Genomic DNA, 18,940 nt, shown 5'->3' with positions numbered 1-18,940 from the left:
TTCCAGTTAGCATCCTCCCCCTCCCAACCTTTTTTTATTCTGGCATCTTCCCCCTTCTCAATCCTGAAGAAGGGTCTCAACCCAAAACGTTGACTGATTACTCTTTTCCATAGATGCTGCCCGACTTGGTGATTTCCTCCAGCGTTTTCTGTGTGTTGCTTCGGATTTCCAGCTTCTGCAGACTTCCTTGTGTTCGAGGTCACCTTTCAACCTCCTTTTCCCGGGGGGGGGGGGGAGCCTAGCCAATTTCTCCCCATAACTAAAGTCTATCAGGCCAGACAGTGCCCGAATTAATCTCTTCTGCACTCTCTCCAGTGCAATCACCTCCTTCCTAGTTTAAGAGTCGTACACAATATAACAAGCGCTAAGCCAGTACTTTCTATTCTGTGCTCTGATCAATGCCATATGCCTTGTCGGACACCTTGTTGACCCGTGATGTCATGTTTAGGGAACAATAGACTTTGAACCCCAAGACCCTACTCATTGATAATTCCTTGTGCAAAGCAAGGGGTGATCGGCCCGAGCCGTTTCACAGCTGCTGCTGAACATCGACAGCATGTGTTCCAATTCAAATTTTAGCTTCTTGCCTTTACGGCAACGTTGTTTAAAACGAGCCGTTGCCAAACAATCTTCTGCGTCAGGCAGCCTTGTGAAATTCTAGGGGAAAAAATGCTAGACCACAAGATGAGACTGGATTATCTCCAGCCGCATTCACAAGTTCACTCTCTTCCCACACCGACTCATTTTTAAAATCGTTTTGAAATCGGGTCACCGGCTCCCAGCCATCGCAATTGTCCCTCGGGACTGCCGTTTACGACTTTACCACGTTTATCGGCTACGAACAAAACTCTATCTCTAGCCAGACACGCATTTCCCCCACCCAGCAAAATGCTGCCATCTCAGCTCCCGAGCAACCGACGGGTGATGGTCACACCCACATTGCTACGCGGCCTCTCCACGAAATCGATGGGCGGGAAAGGGAAAGTCATAACTCGTTCATTCACCGAGTTTACCAGGAGGAGTTAGACACGCTGACTATGGCCAGGGGAGAAGGCGGCGACACTTACAGCACGGCGGCGGGCTTCCTCCAGCCCCGGGCAATAACGCCCGAAGACCGGACGCTGAAACAGGTAACTGGAGCCGACTTTATCCACAATAGACCACAACGTAGGCAGTCTTTAATCGCTGACCCGCAGCGTGAGGCCAATTCCCCATTTAAAACCAAAAAAAAACCGTGCTGAGAATAACTTTTCTCTTGATAGATTTGCATTGAAAATAAGGGGAGTGTCATTTGGTCCGCGTCCACGCGGAATGGTTTCCTCTCCGAGTACCCGTCACAGAGTTTGTCCGGTGGGGATTGTGATCGCAGAGCGGGGCTGCGGGAGAAGAGAGACAGACGGAGCGGGTTAGGGAGGCCGAGCTGAGTGGTTGAACACCTCACGGCAGCCTGAGCTGCGTTTCTTTGGCTCTGTTTGTCCAAAGTCTCCCCCACACACCCGGCTGCTGGCGGAAGTCTCGGGATCTGGTTCTTTAATTGACCCACTTGAGGAAATGCCCATAGAGAGATTGCCCGGCCAAGGGCTGACTGCTCACTAACCGGTCGCTTGAGGTCGGAGTGGGGACGTCTCGACCCCGTTCATCACCCACCCAGGGTTCCCCACAACCCCACCCCACGCCAACTCTCACCCACCGGGACAGCCGGGGGCACCCTCTAGCGCGATCCTCACCCAGCCTGGACAACCCCCCCCCCTTCTCGTTCCCAGATCTTCGCCAACCCACCGAGGTCTACCCCTGACTCTCTTGCCCCCACCCCTATCTCGCCCTCCTCTCCCGAATCTGTGTCAGAATACCCTCAGTTCACGCACCTGTCCTCTTTCTGCAGTCTGCCCCTCCGCTCTCCCCTCAGACACAAGCTGAGAACACCCTCCACATCTCCCTCACTTGCCCCCCCCCCAAACCACCGAGCTGGGATACCTACCCCCTCCCTCCAACTTGCCCACCAAGGTCACCCTCACCTTGTGTAACCATCCAGGACACTTCACTCGCCCCTCTCGCTCGTGTATGATTTAGAAAGGAACTGGCGAGTGGTATCAACCCGCGCGAGGGAAGTGTGAGTGAAATTGTCAGCCTTAAGTAGAAACAGCTGCGCAGAATGCAATAGAGACACGTCTTCAGAACCGGATACAGATTCTCTGAGCCCTTCAAAACTTAAAAGTTGCGAAGTTATTGAAAAGCTCCGGGAAACGCTATAAATCAGCGATTGTTTTGTTTCCGGATCGGAGGTAGCAAAAAGGGATTTTCACCGACAGTATAATGTTGTTGGCTTCAAGGCAGGCACTTCCTTCCAGTCTATTGGCTATGGGCAGGTTGGGGGGGGGGGGTCTGTCTATTCCAGAGTCTGGGCAATTTGGAATTCAACGCCTTGGAGTAACTCATTATTTACTTTCAGTAGTTCAGGCTACCACTGTTGGAGACTCGCGTTGATCAGAACCAGAGCACAAAGTTGTATTTGTGGTTAAACCCCCAAGGCAGTTATACCATTTCGTTTCCTGGAATGTTCTGTATGCACCTTTTTTAAAAAAAAATAATTTACAATATGACTGCCTAAATTCAGAAAGTTTTAGTCTGCCTCCTGCAGCGAGGGTTCACGGAAGTACAACTGTAGGATTCTAGCCTCAGTGCAATTTAACGAGGCGAGGGACGGGATCCCTGTTATTTTTGTTCACTTCATAATTCACCGTCATTGTGCTGGATTGGGTCATAAAACATAGGCCATTCGGTCCATCGATTGCTCTGTGCTGTGGCGCATTACTGTGACGTTGATCGCTGAGCCTTAAGACTCCCGCAGTCGGGGTGGGAAACAGCTTCTTCCCTCGGGCCATAACGCTTCTGAACCCCCTGCCGCACCGCATTTGAAAGTGTCACCGGATAGCTTGTACTGTACCCTACAGTATTTCATTTATGCACATTACTTTGTGTATCTCTGCGTAATTCATTTGCAGATTTAAAGCTTACTTTCCTAAATTATTGTGTGTTATGTGTATCACTGTGCTTTACATCCTGGCCCGGAGAAACGTTGTCTCATTTGACAGTATGCATGTAAGTGACAATAATTAACTTGACTTGATACAGTGCTTTGATCATTTGATCATGAAATGGAGTCTGTGAATAGTGGGAGATGTGTTTTTTCAGCAAGTGCTACCAAATTGGTGCTGAAATTCTCCTATTTTTCTGCATTCCATTACAAGTTCTAGATCAAGTGCCTGTAAATCTTGCTATCCAGACTCACTGATACAATTTTTTTTATTATAAGAAAAACAAACTGAGAATTGAGTCGGCAATCTTCAGGTCATTCAGAATCAGGTTTAATATCACTGGCGCACGTTGTGAAATTTGCAGCAGCAATACATTGCAATACATAATCATAAAAACTAAGTATGGAGAAGATAAATTAGTGCAAAAAAGAGAACAAAACAAAAGTAGTGAGGTAGTGGTCATGTATTCGTTCTCCATGCAGAATCTGAAGTGATGAGGGTGTTGAATGTTGAGTGTGTGCCTTCAGGCTCCTGTATCACCTCCTTAATGATAGCAGTGAGAAGAGGGCATGTATTGTGATCTGAAGATATACATAATCATGAACTTTAGTGAGAGCATTAGACTATGATTAGAATATTTTCTAATTAATGCTGTGTGTGAGGCCAATATTGCCTATGATATTCCAAAAGACCATTCAATTCCAAATTTAAAGTTACACGTTTTCAAAATTCATTGGCTATGTCATTTACTGTGAGTGAGGATTGCATATTTTTCATGTGACTATTTTGAGTTGCGTAATCCCTCTTTTTACATATTTCTTTTCCTGGAGCATTTCTCTTAAAAATGGAAAGTTCATCAACGTAAGTGATTTGTCCATCTCACTGAGTGGTAGTTCTGTCTGATACTAGGATGCTGACAATTTTCTGTGTGTGTGTGTGTGTGTGTGTGTGTGAGAGAGAGAGAGAGAGAGAGAGAGAGAATGCCACTTGGTACTTGTATTATTTGTGTCTTCCAAAAGCACTTTGCCAAATCCATACACCCTCTAATACTTCACCTCTGCCAATTTTTTTTATATATATGTTAGCAAGCTACTCAGTCACGGGAACCTCATTGTAGACGTCAAACTCATTCATCCAAGTAAACATGCCTAGACGGATGATTAAATGGTGGCTGGGAGCAGAAAGCTTTCCTCCACCCAGTCCCCACTCCCCTCACCAACAAAGCTAGTTCTCCATCCAAAGCAACGCACACAAAATGTTAGAGGAACTCAGCAGGGTAAGCACCGTCTATGCAAGAGAATAAACGGTCGAAGTTTCGGGAAGCAGGGTCTCGGCCTGAAATGTCAACTGTTTATTCATTTCCATAGACGCTGCCTCCTCGAGGAGGCCCACAACCTAGTCATGGTTTAGAGGCTTGCGTGCCTCAATGACCCAGAGAGCTATGTTGGCTGGGGTCAGGGCTTTTTGCTTTGGCTATTGGTAGGGTCCCCCATGCCAAACAGGTCAAAGGGAAGAGGTCAGACTAAGAGTGGTCCACCGGTCCTCCAGGCTCAGGGGTTCAACTCAGGGCTAACAAACCTGGCCGGTAATTGTTACAGAAACAGCAATGAAGAATTCTTCTACAACTGAGTGTGATGGTATTCCTGAGTCTCCACTGGAGACTTGTATGACTTACAGTAGTGAAAACCAAGAGGAAGCCTACTGACCCGATGAAGGAAGCCCTGATCACCACCAGAGATGGAGGACATTCATCGCTCTCCTAAACGCAAGTGGTGTAACAGGCAGCATATATATGTATTGATGCTGCCTGACCTGCTGAGTTCCTCCAGCATTTTGTGTGTGTTACTTTGGACTTCCAGTATCTGCAGAATTTCTTGTGTCAATAGTTCTCTATCCGATTCTCTATGTGGCTGCTGAGATCAATAGTCAATCCAGCACTGCTGTCCTGGCTTGGAACACAATGAGAATCAAACCCAGAGAACCTCATGATCCATGTGGTCCCACTGCACAGGACCATTATCAACACATTACAAGGAAATACTTCATTTTAACAGTTCGTTATTGGATTATTAAACTAATTCCTGAACACAAAATAACCTGCAGATGCTGGGGCCAAAGCAGCACTCAAAACACGCTGGAGGAACTCAGCAGGCCAGGCAGCATCTGTGGAAATGGTCAGTCAACGTTTCGGGCCGGAACCCTTCGTCAGGACTGTAGGGGGAAGGGGCAGAGCCCTATAAAGAAGGTGGGGGGGAGGGTGGGAAGGAGAAGGCTGGTAGGTTCCAGGTGAAAAACCAGTAAGGGGAAAGATAAAGGGGTGGGGGAGGGGATAGGCAGGAAAGGTGAAGAAGGAATAGGGGAAAGCACAATGGGTAGGAGAAGGAGGCAGAACATGAGGGAGGTGATAGGCAGCTGGGGGAGGCAGAGTGAAATAGGGATAGGGGAAGGGAGGGGGAGGGAATTACCGGAAGTTGGAGAATTCTATGTTCATACCAAGGGCCTGGAGACTACCTAGACAGTAGATGAGGTGTTGCTCCTCCAACCTGAGTTTAGCCTCATCATGGCAGTAGAGGAGGCCATGTATGGATATATCCAAATCAGAATGTGAAGTAGAGGGAAGTGGGTGGCAACCGGGAGATCTGTCTGTTGTGGCAGACGGAGCGGAGGTGCTCGACGAAGCGGTCCCCCAATCTGCGTCGGGTTTCACCGATGTAGAGGAGGCCGCACCGGAGCACTGGATGCAATAGATGACCCCAACAGACTCACAAGTGAAGTGTTGCCTCACCTGGAAGGACTGTTTGGGGCCCTGAATGGTGGCAAGAGAGGAGGTGTAGGGACAGGTGTAGCACTTACGCTTACAGGGATAAGTGCCGGGTGGAAGATCCATGGGGAGGGACGTGTGGACCAGGGAGTCATGGAGGGAACGATCCCTACGGAAAGCGGAGAGGGGTGGGAGAGGGAAAGATGTGCTTAGTGGTGGGGTCCTGTTGAAGGTGGCGGAAGATGCGGAGGATAATGTGCTGGATCCAGAGGCTGATGGGGTGGTAGGTGAGGACAAGGGGAACTCTGTCCCCGTTGTGGTTGCGGAGGATGGGGTGAGAGCCAAAGTGCGGGAAATGGAGGAGACGCGGGTGAGGGCATCATTGATGACGGGTGAAACTAATTCCTGGTTGCCCTTAAATAGTAAAGCATGAATTGCTTTGGGGAGTAGAGGCTAGAACTGGGCATTTTTTAGCAGTAATTGTTCTTGTGTATATTCTGTTAAAATATGAAAAGATTATGGTTATTTCAAACAGACATAAAGTCCAGATACAACCTATGGAAGGCTATTTTAAAAACAAAAAACAATTCTGATAGAGGTTAAAGATAGAATCGGATGCATGTCACTTCTGGCAGTTCAGGCCATTACTTCCTATGAAGCATAACCTAGCGTCATGAATGGTTGCAATGCTTCACTCCCAGATGAGCTCAATGCCTTTTTTAAACAAAAAGGTTCGAAGGTTTCATGCACGCTTTGAAAGGGAAAATAAAACTCCACCTGTGCGTATCCCTGCAACATCTGATGACCCTGTGACCTTTGCCTCAGAGGCCGATGTCAGAATATCTTTCAAGGATGAGCCCCTGCAAGGTGACAGGCCCTGATGGTGAACCTGGTAGGGCACTGAAAATCTGTGCCAACCCACCGGCAGGAATGTTCAAGGCCATTTTTAATCTCTCACTGTTGCAGTCGGAGGCTCCCATCTGCTTCAAAACATACCAGTGCCCTAGAAGAGCAGGTGAGCTGCTTCAAAGACTACCGCCCAGTGGCACTCTCATCTTCTGTGATGAAGTGCTTTGAGAGGTTAATCATGGCCAGATTCAACTTCGGCCTAAGCGAGTACCTGGACTGGATGCAATTTGCCTATGGCCTCAATAGGTCTACAGCAGATGCAATCTCCACTCAGCCTTTGATCACCTGGACAAAAGCATTACCTACATCAGGTTGCTGTTTATTGATTACATCTCAGCATTCAACACAATTATGCCCTCGGTTCCAATCAACAAGCTCCAAAACTTGGGCCTCTGTACCTCCTCTCTGCAACAGTGTCCTTGCCTTCGTCACCAGGGACCACAGTCAGTGTGAATCAGAAATAACATCTCCTCCTCTCTGACTCATGTTGAGGATGTGTGCTCAGCCCATTGCTCTGTTCTAACTCTACGCCCACAATTGCGTGGCTAGGCACAGCTCAGACAACATCCATAAATTTGCTGATGACTCAACTATTGTTAGCAGAATTTCAGATAGTGACATGGAGGCGTACAGGAAATAGCTAGATCAGCTGGTCAAGTGGTGTCGCAACAACAGCCCGGAAACCGATTGAGGACTTCAGGAAGGGTAGTCGAGGGAGCACATACCAGTCCTCATCGAGGGGTAAGCAGCTTCAAGTTCCTAGTTGTCAACATCTCTGAAGATCTATCCTGGGCCCAACGTATCGATGCAATTAGAAAGAAACTACAACATTAACTATATTTCATTATGATTTTGAGGAGACTTGGTATGTCACCAAAGACTCTCAAAGATTTGAACAGCTGTGCTGTGCAGACCATTCTAACTGGTTGCGTCACCAGCTGGTACAGAGGGGTCGCTGCGCAGGATCGGAAAAAGCTGCAGGAAGTTGTAAGCAATGAGGACACCTTCAAAAGGCAATGCCTCAAAAAGGGGGCGTCCATCATTAAGGACCCCCATCGCCCAGGACGTGCCCCTTTCTCATTGCTAACAGCAAGGAGGTGGTACAGGAGCCTGAAGACACATACTCAATACTTCTGGACCAGCTCCTTCCGCCCCTAGCAGATTTCTGAATGGACAATGAATCCATCTACACTTCCTCCACTATTTTCATTTTTTGCTCACTTTATGCACTGTTCATTTAATTTGATTATATAATTTTCTTACTGTAATTTATAGTTTGTATTATTATGTATTGCTTTGTACTACAGCTGCAAAACAATAAATTTCACCACGTATGCCAGTGATATTAAACCTGATTCTGACCCGGGTGTTGAAATAAGTTAGTTTCTAATAAAAAGATTTGAAAAGAAAGAAATAAGTTAGTTTCTGATATTGTCAGCGAACGAGTTGAAGGCTGCCTACTATTACAGAGCGGACAATACACGTCAGCTAAAATTGTTGTTCTAAGGTATTTCACTGTTTGTTTTCAGAGAGAAATGAAAAAGGACCTCTCGGTGTGCAGTAAGTTGTGTTATGCTATTGGTGGAGCACCCTACCAGATAACGGGATGTGCCATTGGATTTTTCCTACAAATTTACCTGTTGGATGTCGCACAGGTGAGACCAGCCCATTCAATAATATATTAATTAATTAATGTATGTATGTTCTTGTCATGCCCCTCACCCTTCTGTGGCATAGGCCACCAACAGCAGCTTCTGGGAGACCTCAGTCGTGAGCTGCAGGTTGCTTGACCCTGTGGCTTCTGTTTTCACCATAGGACTTCATACACCCTCTAGGTGTAGATCCTTCCTCTCCCAGGACTGGGGTCTTTGGAGCTCCTGTTGGCACTTCTGTAGCACTGGGTTTTTACGAGATGGAGTTGCTAGCCCTGCGCCCAATGCATCTCCTTTTGCAGCTGGGCTTTGGGATCGCCGGTGGCAAGAGTTTTTAACGGATGTTATTTTCCTCGCAAGATTTGCTCCACATACACAGTTTTTAAGGGCTTCCTCTTCCAGTATTCTTCACCGCTAAGGAAATGGAAAATGAGCTGCTGGTAAATACTGGACGGATTGTGCTGGATTTTGGGACTCATATGGAATTCATTATATCCAGTACTTGTAACGTTAATGTGCAAAATTCTGAGATGCTTGTACTGAAAAGGTATTGCAGGTCGTGCAGAGTAAAGTTGCCTGTGTGACCTATTCCCATGAGTTTATCATGTTACAAAGAACTCTACAATTAAGAAATACTTACCTCCAACTGAATACTTCCACATTGGAAAATTTAAAGGTATTTCAGTGAAAGGAGTAATTATCAAGACTCATTGGCTCTTGGCCACTCAGTATGTATCTGAAAATCAAAAACAAACTGCAGATGCTGATAATCTGAAATCCAGAGCTCACCAGCAAAACTCAGCCAGTGTTTCTGAAGAGAGTAATAGTTAACGTCTCAGGTCGGAACTGGAAAAGCAGGACGACAGATTTGCTTTTTAACCGAGACAAGAGATTTTGCAGATGCTGGAAAACTGGATTAACACACAGAAACCGCTGCAGGAATCCAGCAGATCAGGCAGCGTCTATGGAGGGAAATGATTGTCCAGCTAGCCAGGGTACTAAATGGCAAAACAGACCTGATCTGAATAGTTCATTTAGAATCAGAATTAGGTTTGATATCACCAGCATATGTCGTGAAATTTGTTGTCTTTGTGGCAGCAGTACAATGAAATACCTGATAATAGAGGGGGAGAAAATCTCTGAATTGCAGTAAGTATATCTGTATTAGGTAGTTACATTAAATAAGTAGAGCAAAAATAGAAATTTAAAAAGTAGTGAGGTTGTGTTCATGGATCAATGTCCATTCAGAAACCTGATGGCAGAGGGGAAGAAGCTGGTCCTGAATCATTGAGTGTGTGCCTTCAGTCTTCTGTACCTCCTCCCTGATGGTAGCGATGAGGAGAGGGCATGTCCTGGGTGCTGGGGGTCCTTAATGATGGATGCCACCTTTTTGAGACATCGCTCCTTGAAGATGCCGAGGATACTACGGAGGCTAGTGCCCATGATGGAGCTAACTTTACAACCCTCTGCAGTTTCTTTCGATCCCGTGCAGTAGCCCACCCCACCCCATGCCAGACGGTGATGCATGTTACATGTGTAGAAATTTGCGAGTGTCTTTGATGGCATATCAAATCTCCTCAAACCGCTAATGAAGTGTAGCCACTGTCGTGCCTTCTTTGTAGCTGCATTGATATGTTGGGCCCAGGATAGATTTTCTGAGATATTGACAGCCAGGATGTAGCTAATATAGTTAATATAGGAGATGGCCACCTAACGCCTTCCCTGATCTCTAATTATCATAAATGTTTATCTATTCTCTTCCTCCGTATGTTTTCAATGGGACAGCGTCAGAATCTCCTGCATCAGTAATCGTGCTGACGAAGGGTGGCAGCCCGAAACACTGACTATTCATTTCCCTCTGTAGGTGCTGCCTGGCCTGCTGAGTTCCTCTAGCACTTTGTGTGTCTGTGTGTGTGTGTGGGTGTGTTGAAGCTGGTGTTAAGGTGCTACCGCCTTAAATGAATCTCGGGGTTGTATGTGGTGACATGTATGTACTTTGATAATAAATCTACTGTATTAACCTTTTTCCCCCAATTTCCTAGTTCTGAAGAAGGATCTCAGGCCGGGAAGATTAACCATTTTTCTCTGTATAGATATTGCTGACTTGCTGAGCGTTTCCAGTCTTTTCCATGTGTCAGCCATGTGATCTAGATTTTCTCCTCCTGCCACTCAATGCCACTCCCCTCACACCTCTGCCACACTAAGCAGCCACGTCACCCAATGAAGAAGGTGCCAAGTTTAATCTTCAGGTCGTACTAGTTATAACTGGCCACTTACTGGGAGTGTTACGGTCATTCGCGAATGGTCCGTTCTAAAGAGCAGGTTTTTCCTGATTACTGTCCAGGAATCTCTGCTGGAGGCACACTTAGCCAAGTCGAAACAGGCTGAGACTGGCTGGGGCTTGCTAGTAACAGCTTCTTGACACTTGGTTTCAAGGAATTCAGATAAACAAACCTCATCAGAGGATGCCCGACAAAAGAAAATTGCATTAGAAAATATTAGTGAAGAGAAGTAGAGAAAAGTGTCAAGTTAACTTTACGGTGAGGAGCACATACAAAAATACTGGAGGAGCTCAGCAGGTCAGGCAGCATCTGCGGAAAGGGGTAAAAGTCAACGTTTCAGGCAAGACCCGTTCGTCAGGCGCCATGGTAGCCTAGCAGTTAGTGCAACACTATTACAGCACGGAACATCGGAGTTCAGAGTTCAGTTCCGGAATCCTCCAACAACAAGTTTGCACACTGCTTCCCATTTACGCGTGGGTTTCCTTCAGCTGCTCCAATTCCCTGACCATGGGCTCGCTTTCGTTCTGAATGCTGTTTGCCCGCTTTTATTGTTTGCACAATTTGTTCTCTCTCTCTCTCTCTCTCCCTCCCTCTCCCTCCCTCTCCCTCCCTCTCCCTCCCTCTCCCTCCCTCTCTCCCTCCCTCTCTCTCTCCCTCCCTCCCCCCCTCCCTCCCCCCCTCCCCCTCCCCCTCCCCCTCCCCCTCCCCCTCCCCCTCCCCCTCCCCCTCCCCCTCCCCCTCCCCCTCCCCCTCCCCCTCCCCCTCCCCCTCCCCCTCTCCCTCCCCCTCCCCCTCCCCCTCCCCCTCCCCCTCCCCCTCTTTGGGTGTTAGTTGGATTTTTTTTAAATGGGTTCTTTTGGGCTTCTTGTATTGTGGCTGCCTGTAAGGAGACAAAGCTCAAGGTCGTATGATGTATACGTGCCTTGATAATAAATTTACTTTTGAACTAGGTACATTTGGATAGTGTTCAAAGGTCCAGAGCACAAACTCTAGAGTTAAGGCAAGCAGTACATTAAGCTGAACTTCCTCTGGTGCAGTTTGAGTCCTTTAATATAGTCCTTTTTGGATAATCATGTACCTACATTTCCCTCCATCACAGCTTGACCCGTCATCCGCGTCCCTCATCCTTTTCATTGGCCGAGCCTGGGATGCAATCACTGACCCAGCTGTCGGGTTTTTCATAAGCAGAAGCAAATGGACGAAGTTTGGAAGGCTGCTGCCATGGTAAGAAGTTTTTTTTCTCTCTGGGATTCACTGCTTCACTTGTACTTTTCTCTTGTGAACCAGCCAGGCAGGTAAAAACTTTACCTGTGAAACGTTATTCACTATATCAAAAGCGAGAGAACTATTAAAGCCTGCGTGTATGCCTAAACTTTGCATTTTTATGTAGAATTGTCTCAATAATCACACGTTATAACAAAATAGGATGATTTCAAGATTTTAGATTGTTTACTGTCATTTCCTGTACAGAAGTATAAAGAGGACAAAATAATTGTTACTCTGGATATGATGCAGCACGAAAAAACACAAAAGATAAAGAACATAATAATAAAACAAATACAACAAATATAAATATTTTAGATATATAAACATTGATTGTATGTTCAGAGTGACACATCATCATCATCATTAATTGCCATGTTCTATGACATCATCATTATGTGCCATGTCATGTGACGTGGGCGATCGTGGTCTCATGACTATGATTGTTCTTGGCAATTTTCTCCACAGAAATGGTTTGACATTGCCGCCTTCTGGGCAGTGTCTTTACAAGACGGGTGACCCCCTCAGCCATTATCAATACTCTTCAGAGATTGACTGCTTACTGTCAGTGGTCGCATAACTGGGACTTGTGATATGCACCGGCTGCTCATATGACCATCCACCACCTGCTCCCATGATCAAGTGGGGAGCTAAGCCAGTGGTACACCTTGCCCAAGGGTGACCTGCAGGCCAGCGGATGGAAGCAGCACCTTACACCTCCTTTGGTAGAGACGCCAGGCAGTGCATAAGGTGACTAATGGGAAATAATAAATATCTTAAGTGTGGCTTAAATTCATGTAAAAACTGACAAAGCTGTGACATCCAGCATTTTCTTCAATGTTTGAGCCTTGCCACTGATTACGAGAGACCCTCTTTCGTGATTGTAGAATGTCTTTTTAACCATCCTTCGCAGGTGATCTAATGGTGTGAGTTTATAGTCCAAGTGTTCTGTATCAGGATGCTTAGTCACCGTGACCTAGAGAGGGAAGGTTGATAGACCAGCTGGTCATTCCCTCGCCAATATTTTCCCATATTTACGCTACACAAAGCAACAAATTTTACTACCATTCTAATCCTGGGTCAGTTAAAATGCATTCAAAGAAGTAAATTTTGCTGTCTGCCAGTGACCTTGGTTTCTTTCAGTATATAAAAAACCTGCTGGTAACCATCCCTGTAACACTTTGCAAGACACCACTAGCAGGGTTCTCTCTAGCATGGATCTGCTCAGCAAAAGAAACTTATTTTCATTACTTTGCATCGAGGAGGTGCAGGATGTGCCAGGCCTCAAATAATTAACAATTTGACAACAGCTAAGTCCTGCCCACAGAATTAACCAGAGCTGTTCAATACTTAGATCATTCCATGACACTGAACATTTTCCCAGATACTAAAACAAAATTCCAAAAAAAATTTGGTAAATAAAAGTTAACCAAACTTAAAAAGAACAAAAAATTTCTTATATTTTTCAAATATTTTTAAAATATTTCCAAGCTCTTTCTTTTAAGGACTCACTTTTAAGTATTCATTTGATTAAACTAGCAAACTCTCACCCAATGTTCTAGAAGCCACTCCCTCTGTACAAGCTGAGGGAACATCCCTTTGTGTCCCTTCAGATATGATACACTATACTCGGGGTAGTTGCAAGGCAGATTTATGTGGAGAAGGGTCTGGGCCCAAAACATCGGCTGCTTATTCCGTTCCACAGATGCTGCCTGACCTGCTGAGCATTGTGTGTGAGTGTGTGTGTGTGTGTGTGTGTGTGTGTGTGTGTGTGTGTGTGTCCGACATTTGCAGATCTTCTGGTGTTTGTACTGAAAATGACAGTTGGATTCTGCGTTTGCATATACGTGAAGAGAAATCCCAGAGTTATTCTTACTTAGATTTATTTTTAATTTGGCGATACAGTGCAGAATAGGCCTTTCCAGCCCCTTGACACCCTCCCCAGCCATTTCAGCAAACCCCAACAACCCCTCTTTAACCCTAACTTAATCACAGGACAATTTACAATGACCAGTTAACCTACCTGGTATGTCTTTGGACATGCATGGTACGTCCACAGTACATCTGTAGAAATTTGCGTGTGGAAGGAAGTCATAGTTATAGTCATACTTGATCCCGGGGGGAATTGGTTAAGAATTCAACGTTTCCTGGTGAACTCTTAGTGTGATCACACACTGTACTGATCGCATCTAGCTGTGACCTCCAGACCTGCTTGGACGAGGAGAGGTCCCTTAGGATATGATGAGCAAATACCCAATATATGGGGAAAAAAAGAACAAATCGTGCAAAAAGCAAAAATTATACACATCAAACCGCAGAATCCCCAAACTGGTCCAGGAGCCACAGCCATCGAGTCAGTTCACTTTCGCGCTGTGTCGATGACCGCAGGCCTCGGCCGCGGAGAGTCAGTTCACTTTCGCGCTGTGTCGATGACCGCAGGCCTCGGCCGAGGAGAGTCAGTTCACTTTCGCGCTGTGTCGATGACCGCAGGCCTCGGCCGCGGAGAGTCAGTTCACTGTAGCGCTGTGTCGATGACCGCAGGCCTCGGCCGCGGAGAGTCAGTTCACTTTAGCGCTGTGTCGATGACCGCAGGCCTCGGCCGCGGAGAGTCAGTTCACTGTAGCGCTGTGTCGATGACCGCAGGCCTCGGCCGCGGAGAGGCAGTTCACTGTAGCGCTGTGTCGATGACCGCAGGCCTCGGCCGCGGAGAGGCAGTTCACTGTAGCGCTGTGTCGATGACCGCAGGCCTCGGCCGTGGAGAGTCAGTTCACTGTAGCGCTGTGTCGATGACCGCAGGCCTCGGCCGCGGAGAGTCAGTTCACTTCAGCGCTGTGTCGATGACCGCAGGCCTCGGCCGCGGAGAGGCAGTTCACTTTCGCGCTGTGTCGATGACCGCAGGCCTCGGCCGCGGAGAGGCAGTTCACTGTAGCGCTGTGTCGATGACCGCAGGCCTCGGCCGCGGAGAGGCAGTTCACTGTAGCGCCGTGTCGATGACCGCAGGCCTCGGCCGCGGAGAGTCAGTTCACTGTAGCGCCATGTCGATGACTGCAGGCCTCGGCCGCGGAGAGTCCGTTCACTTTCGCGCTGTGTCGATGACCGCAGGCCTCAGCCGCGGAGAGTCAGTTCACTTTCGCTCTGTGTCGATGACCGCAGGCCTCGGCCGCGGAGAGTCAGTTCACTGTAGCGCTGTGTCGATGACCGCAGGCCTCGGCCGCGGAGACAGTTCACTGTAGCGCTGTGTCGATGACCGCAGGCCTCGGCCGCGGAGAGTCAGTTCACTTTCACGCTGTGTCGATGACCGCAGGCCTCGGCCGCGGAGACAGTTCACTGTAGGGCTGTGTCGATGACCGCAGGCCTCGGCCGCGGAGAGTCAGTTCACTTTCACGCTGTGTCGATGACCGCAGGCCTCGGCCGCGGAGAGTCCGTTCACTTTCGCGCTGTGTCGATGACCGCAGGCCTCGGCCGCGGAGAGTCAGTTCACTTTCACGCTGTGTCGATGACCGCAGGCCTCGGCCGCGGAGAGTCCGTTCACTTTCGCGCTGTGTCGATGACCGCAGGCCTCGGCCGCGGAGAGTCAGTTCGCTTTCGCGCTGTGTCGATGACCGCAGGCCTCGGCCGCGGAGAGGCAGTTCACTGTAGCGCTGTGTCGATGACCGCAGGCCTCGGCCGCGGAGAGGCAGTTCACTGTAGCGCCGTGTCGATGACCGCAGGCCTCGGCCGCGGAGAGTCCGTTCACTTTCGCGCCGTGTCGATGACCGCAGGCCTCGGCCGCGGAGAGTCAGTTCACTTTCGCGCTGTGTCGATGACCGCAGGCCTCGGCCGCGGAGAGTCAGTTCACTGTAGCGCTGTGTCGATGACCGCAGGCCTCGGCCGCGGAGAGTCAGTTCACTTTCGCGCTGTGTCGATGACCGCAGGCCTCGGCCGCGGAGAGTCAGTTCACTTTCACGCTGTGTCGATGACCGCAGGCCTCGGCCGCGGAGAGTCAGTTCATTTTCGCGCTGTGTCGATGAATGCAGGCCTCGGCCGCGGAAACAGTTCACTGTAGCGCTGTGTCGATGACCGCGGGCCTCGGCCACGGAGAGTCAGTTCACTTTCGCGCTGTGTCGATGACCGCAGGCCTCGGCCGCAGAGAGTCCGTTCACTTTCGCGCTGTGTCGATGGCCGCAGGCCTGGGCCGCGGAGAGTCAGTTCACTTTCGCGCTGTGTCGATGACCGCAGGCCTCGGCCGCGGAGACAGTTCACTTTAGCGCTGTGTCGATGACCGCAGGCCTCGGCCGCGGAGAGTCTGTTCACTTTCGCGCTGTGTCGATGACCTGCAGGCCTCGGCCGTGGAGACAGTTCACTTTCGCGCTGTGTCGATGACCGCAGGCCTCGGCCGCGGAGAGTCAGTTCACTGTAGCGCCATGTCGATGACCGCAGGCCTTGGCCGCGGAGAGTCAGTTCACTGTAGCGCCGTGTCGATGACCGCAGGCCTCGGCCGCGGAGAGTCAGTTCACTGTAGCGCCGTGTCAATGACCGCAGGCCTCAGCCGCGGAGAGTCAGTTCACTGTAGCGCCGTGTCGATGACCGCAGGCCTCGGTCGCGGAGAGTCAGTTCACTTTCGCGCTGTGTCGATGACCGCAGGCCTCGGCCGCGGAGAGTCAGTTCATTTTCGCGCTGTGTTGATGAATGCAGGCCTCGGCCGCGGAGACAGTTCACTGTAGCGCTGCGTTGATGACCGCGGGCCTCGGCCGCGGAGAGTCAGTTCACTTTCGCGCTGTGTCGATGACCGCAGGCCTCGGCCGCGGAGAGTCCGTTCACTGTAGCGCCGTGTCGATGACCGCAGGCCTCGGCCGCGGAGAGTCAGTTCACTGTAGCGCCGTGTCGATGACCGCAGGCCTCGGCCGCGGAGACAGTTCACTGCAGCGCTGTGTCGATGACCGCGGGCCTCGGCCGCGGAGAGTCAGTTCACTTTCGCGCTGTGTCGATGACCGCAGGCCTCGGCCGCGGAGAGTCCGTTCACTGTAGCGCCGTGTCGATGACCGCAGGCCTCGGCCGCGGAGAGTCAGTTCACTGTAGCGCCGTGTCGATGACCGCAGGCCTCGGCCGCGGAGAGTCAGTTCACTGTAGCGCCGTGTCGATGACCGCAGGCCTCGGCCGCGGAGAGTCAGTTCACTGTAGCGCCGTGTCGATGACCACAGGCCTCGGCCGCGGAGAGGCAGTTCCGCACCGAAGTGCCTCAATCAAATTGCGGAAATAGCAAAACAAAAGTAACCAGAAATACCTGGAACGTGAACCGCAGAGTCCCCCGGCTGTGGAGCTCATTCTGCGCTGAGGATAGTAAACGTCAAACCAAAGAGTCCCACAGCCACGAGCCACGCTGAGGTGATCGAGACTGCCCCTTCCTCCCGCAGCAGCGAGAGGGTAACCGGTCAAACACAGGATGACGGTGCTGAACACCCGCTCATCCCCGTCGACTTCAATCAGCGAGGAGCAGTGGAGCCACCCGCGGCCTCACGCCCTGCCCTTGGGAAGCAATGGCCGCTCTCCACCTCACCCAATTTCCCAGCAGGTAGCAGAAGCGGCCGGTCACTCAGTCGGCCGAAAAATACAAAGTCCCAGGTGGAAATTTACAGGCTGCAATCAAAAGCAGTTGAGGAGAAGAAGCCTATTTAAAAGAAGTTTTGTGAGCTGTCTGCAGGATGTCACCGTTGGCCGCTGGCCGCCATCTTCGTTTTTCATTTAAGCCACACACACACACACACACAAAATGCTGGAGGAACTCAACAGGCCAGGCAGCATCTATGGAAAAGAGTCAACAGCTTTGGATTTCCCACACATGCAGATTTTCTTGTGTATGTGTAGCTAGGGAAATCCCCCAGTCTGCATCGGATTCCTCCGGTACAAATGGGCTTGGTTGCAGCATGCAGAGGCTTCCTACGGCGTAGAGAGCCTTGCAGAGCTTCTGAGGGAGGGCCAGGTTCTGACTGGCCAGCTGTGAAGCGGTGCCCACATGAGAGCCGTTTTCCAGGCTCTTCTATCGGGTTCATCCATCAATGTTTGTGGGAGGGCACAGCGCTCCCGGTTTCCGCTTCCTGACAAAAATAATTAAAGGATAATTGTACCCATCTCACATCCTGGCTGGTGGCTTTGTAACTGCTGCCAATAGCAACTCGGTATGAGGGCAGCAAAAGCAGCCTTTCAGTGCTGTGCTGGCTGAAGATTAAATGAACACTCATTCCCATATTCTTCCTGATACTCTTGATATCAAGGAATGAACTTTAAATCCTGCCAGAACATTAAAGCCGCTGTTTATTCTGCCCAATTAGGTTTGCTGGACTGAATAAAGTAAAAGCTTTATCAGCCGTTGCTAATGCAGCCAGTGGAATCTTGGCACGTTTGACGACAGGATCTAACAACCAGCACTTTCCCTTCCGTGTTTGCTTTTAATTTGAGTTGTCCATTTGTAAAAGATGGGTCATGTGGTGCAGTTATGGTGCCTCCAATGTGATCCTTTCAGAGGTGTTGGGACCGGGCCTTCTCTCCTTGCGTATATTGGAAACTGCAGCTTTTGATTTATGTCAGTGGCTGTCCTGGCTGCCTCGCTGTGAAACGTGCTCAGCTCGTTCACCTTTCCTCCGTCCTGGTAAAACAGCAGCAGTTGTACGTAAGTAAACATACACCTAGTGGGCCACTGCAGGTACCTCTCGTACCTAATAAAGTGGCCACTGAAGGGTCCTGGCCCGAAACGTCGACTGTACCTCTTCCTCTAGATGCTGCCTGGCCTGCTGCGTTCCACCAGCATTTTGTGTGTGTTGGATGAGTTTATGTTCATGGTCTTCTGCTGCAGACCATCCACCTCAAGGTTCGACGTGTTGCGCAGTCAGAGATCCTCATCTGCACACCGCTGTTGTAGCACATGGTTACTTGAGTTAGTCAGCCTCCTCCCGTCAGCTTGAACCAGACTCCTCTGGCCTTCTTGCATTAACTAGGTGTTTTCACCCACAGAACTGCCGGTCACTGGATGTTTTTTTTAAATCACACAATTCCCTGTAAAAT

General features: G+C 49.3%; 1 protein-coding gene across 2 annotated transcripts in view; it reads left to right on the top strand.

Moving 5' to 3' along the window:
* The first annotated feature begins 701 nt into the window (after positions 1 to 701).
* mfsd2ab (MFSD2 lysolipid transporter A, lysophospholipid b) overlaps positions 702 to 18,940 on the top strand; it is a 79,107-nt gene continuing 60,868 nt past the window's right edge. The window contains exons 1-3 of one of the 2 annotated variants that reach the window (XM_072247253.1): positions 702 to 1,130; positions 8,235 to 8,360; positions 11,739 to 11,863. In XM_072247253.1, the coding sequence (XP_072103354.1) occupies positions 1,038 to 1,130; positions 8,235 to 8,360; positions 11,739 to 11,863 (344 nt within the window). In that variant the 5' untranslated portion in view covers positions 702 to 1,037. The remainder of the gene's footprint in view (positions 1,131 to 8,234; positions 8,361 to 11,738; positions 11,864 to 18,940) is intronic. The other variant, XM_072247251.1, reaches the window with a different exon arrangement.

This window comes from Mobula birostris, chromosome 30, assembly GCF_030028105.1.
Source record: "Mobula birostris isolate sMobBir1 chromosome 30, sMobBir1.hap1, whole genome shotgun sequence".
NCBI lineage: Eukaryota > Metazoa > Chordata > Chondrichthyes > Myliobatiformes > Myliobatidae > Mobula > Mobula birostris.
This window is presented reverse-complemented; position numbering and strand designations above follow the sequence as displayed.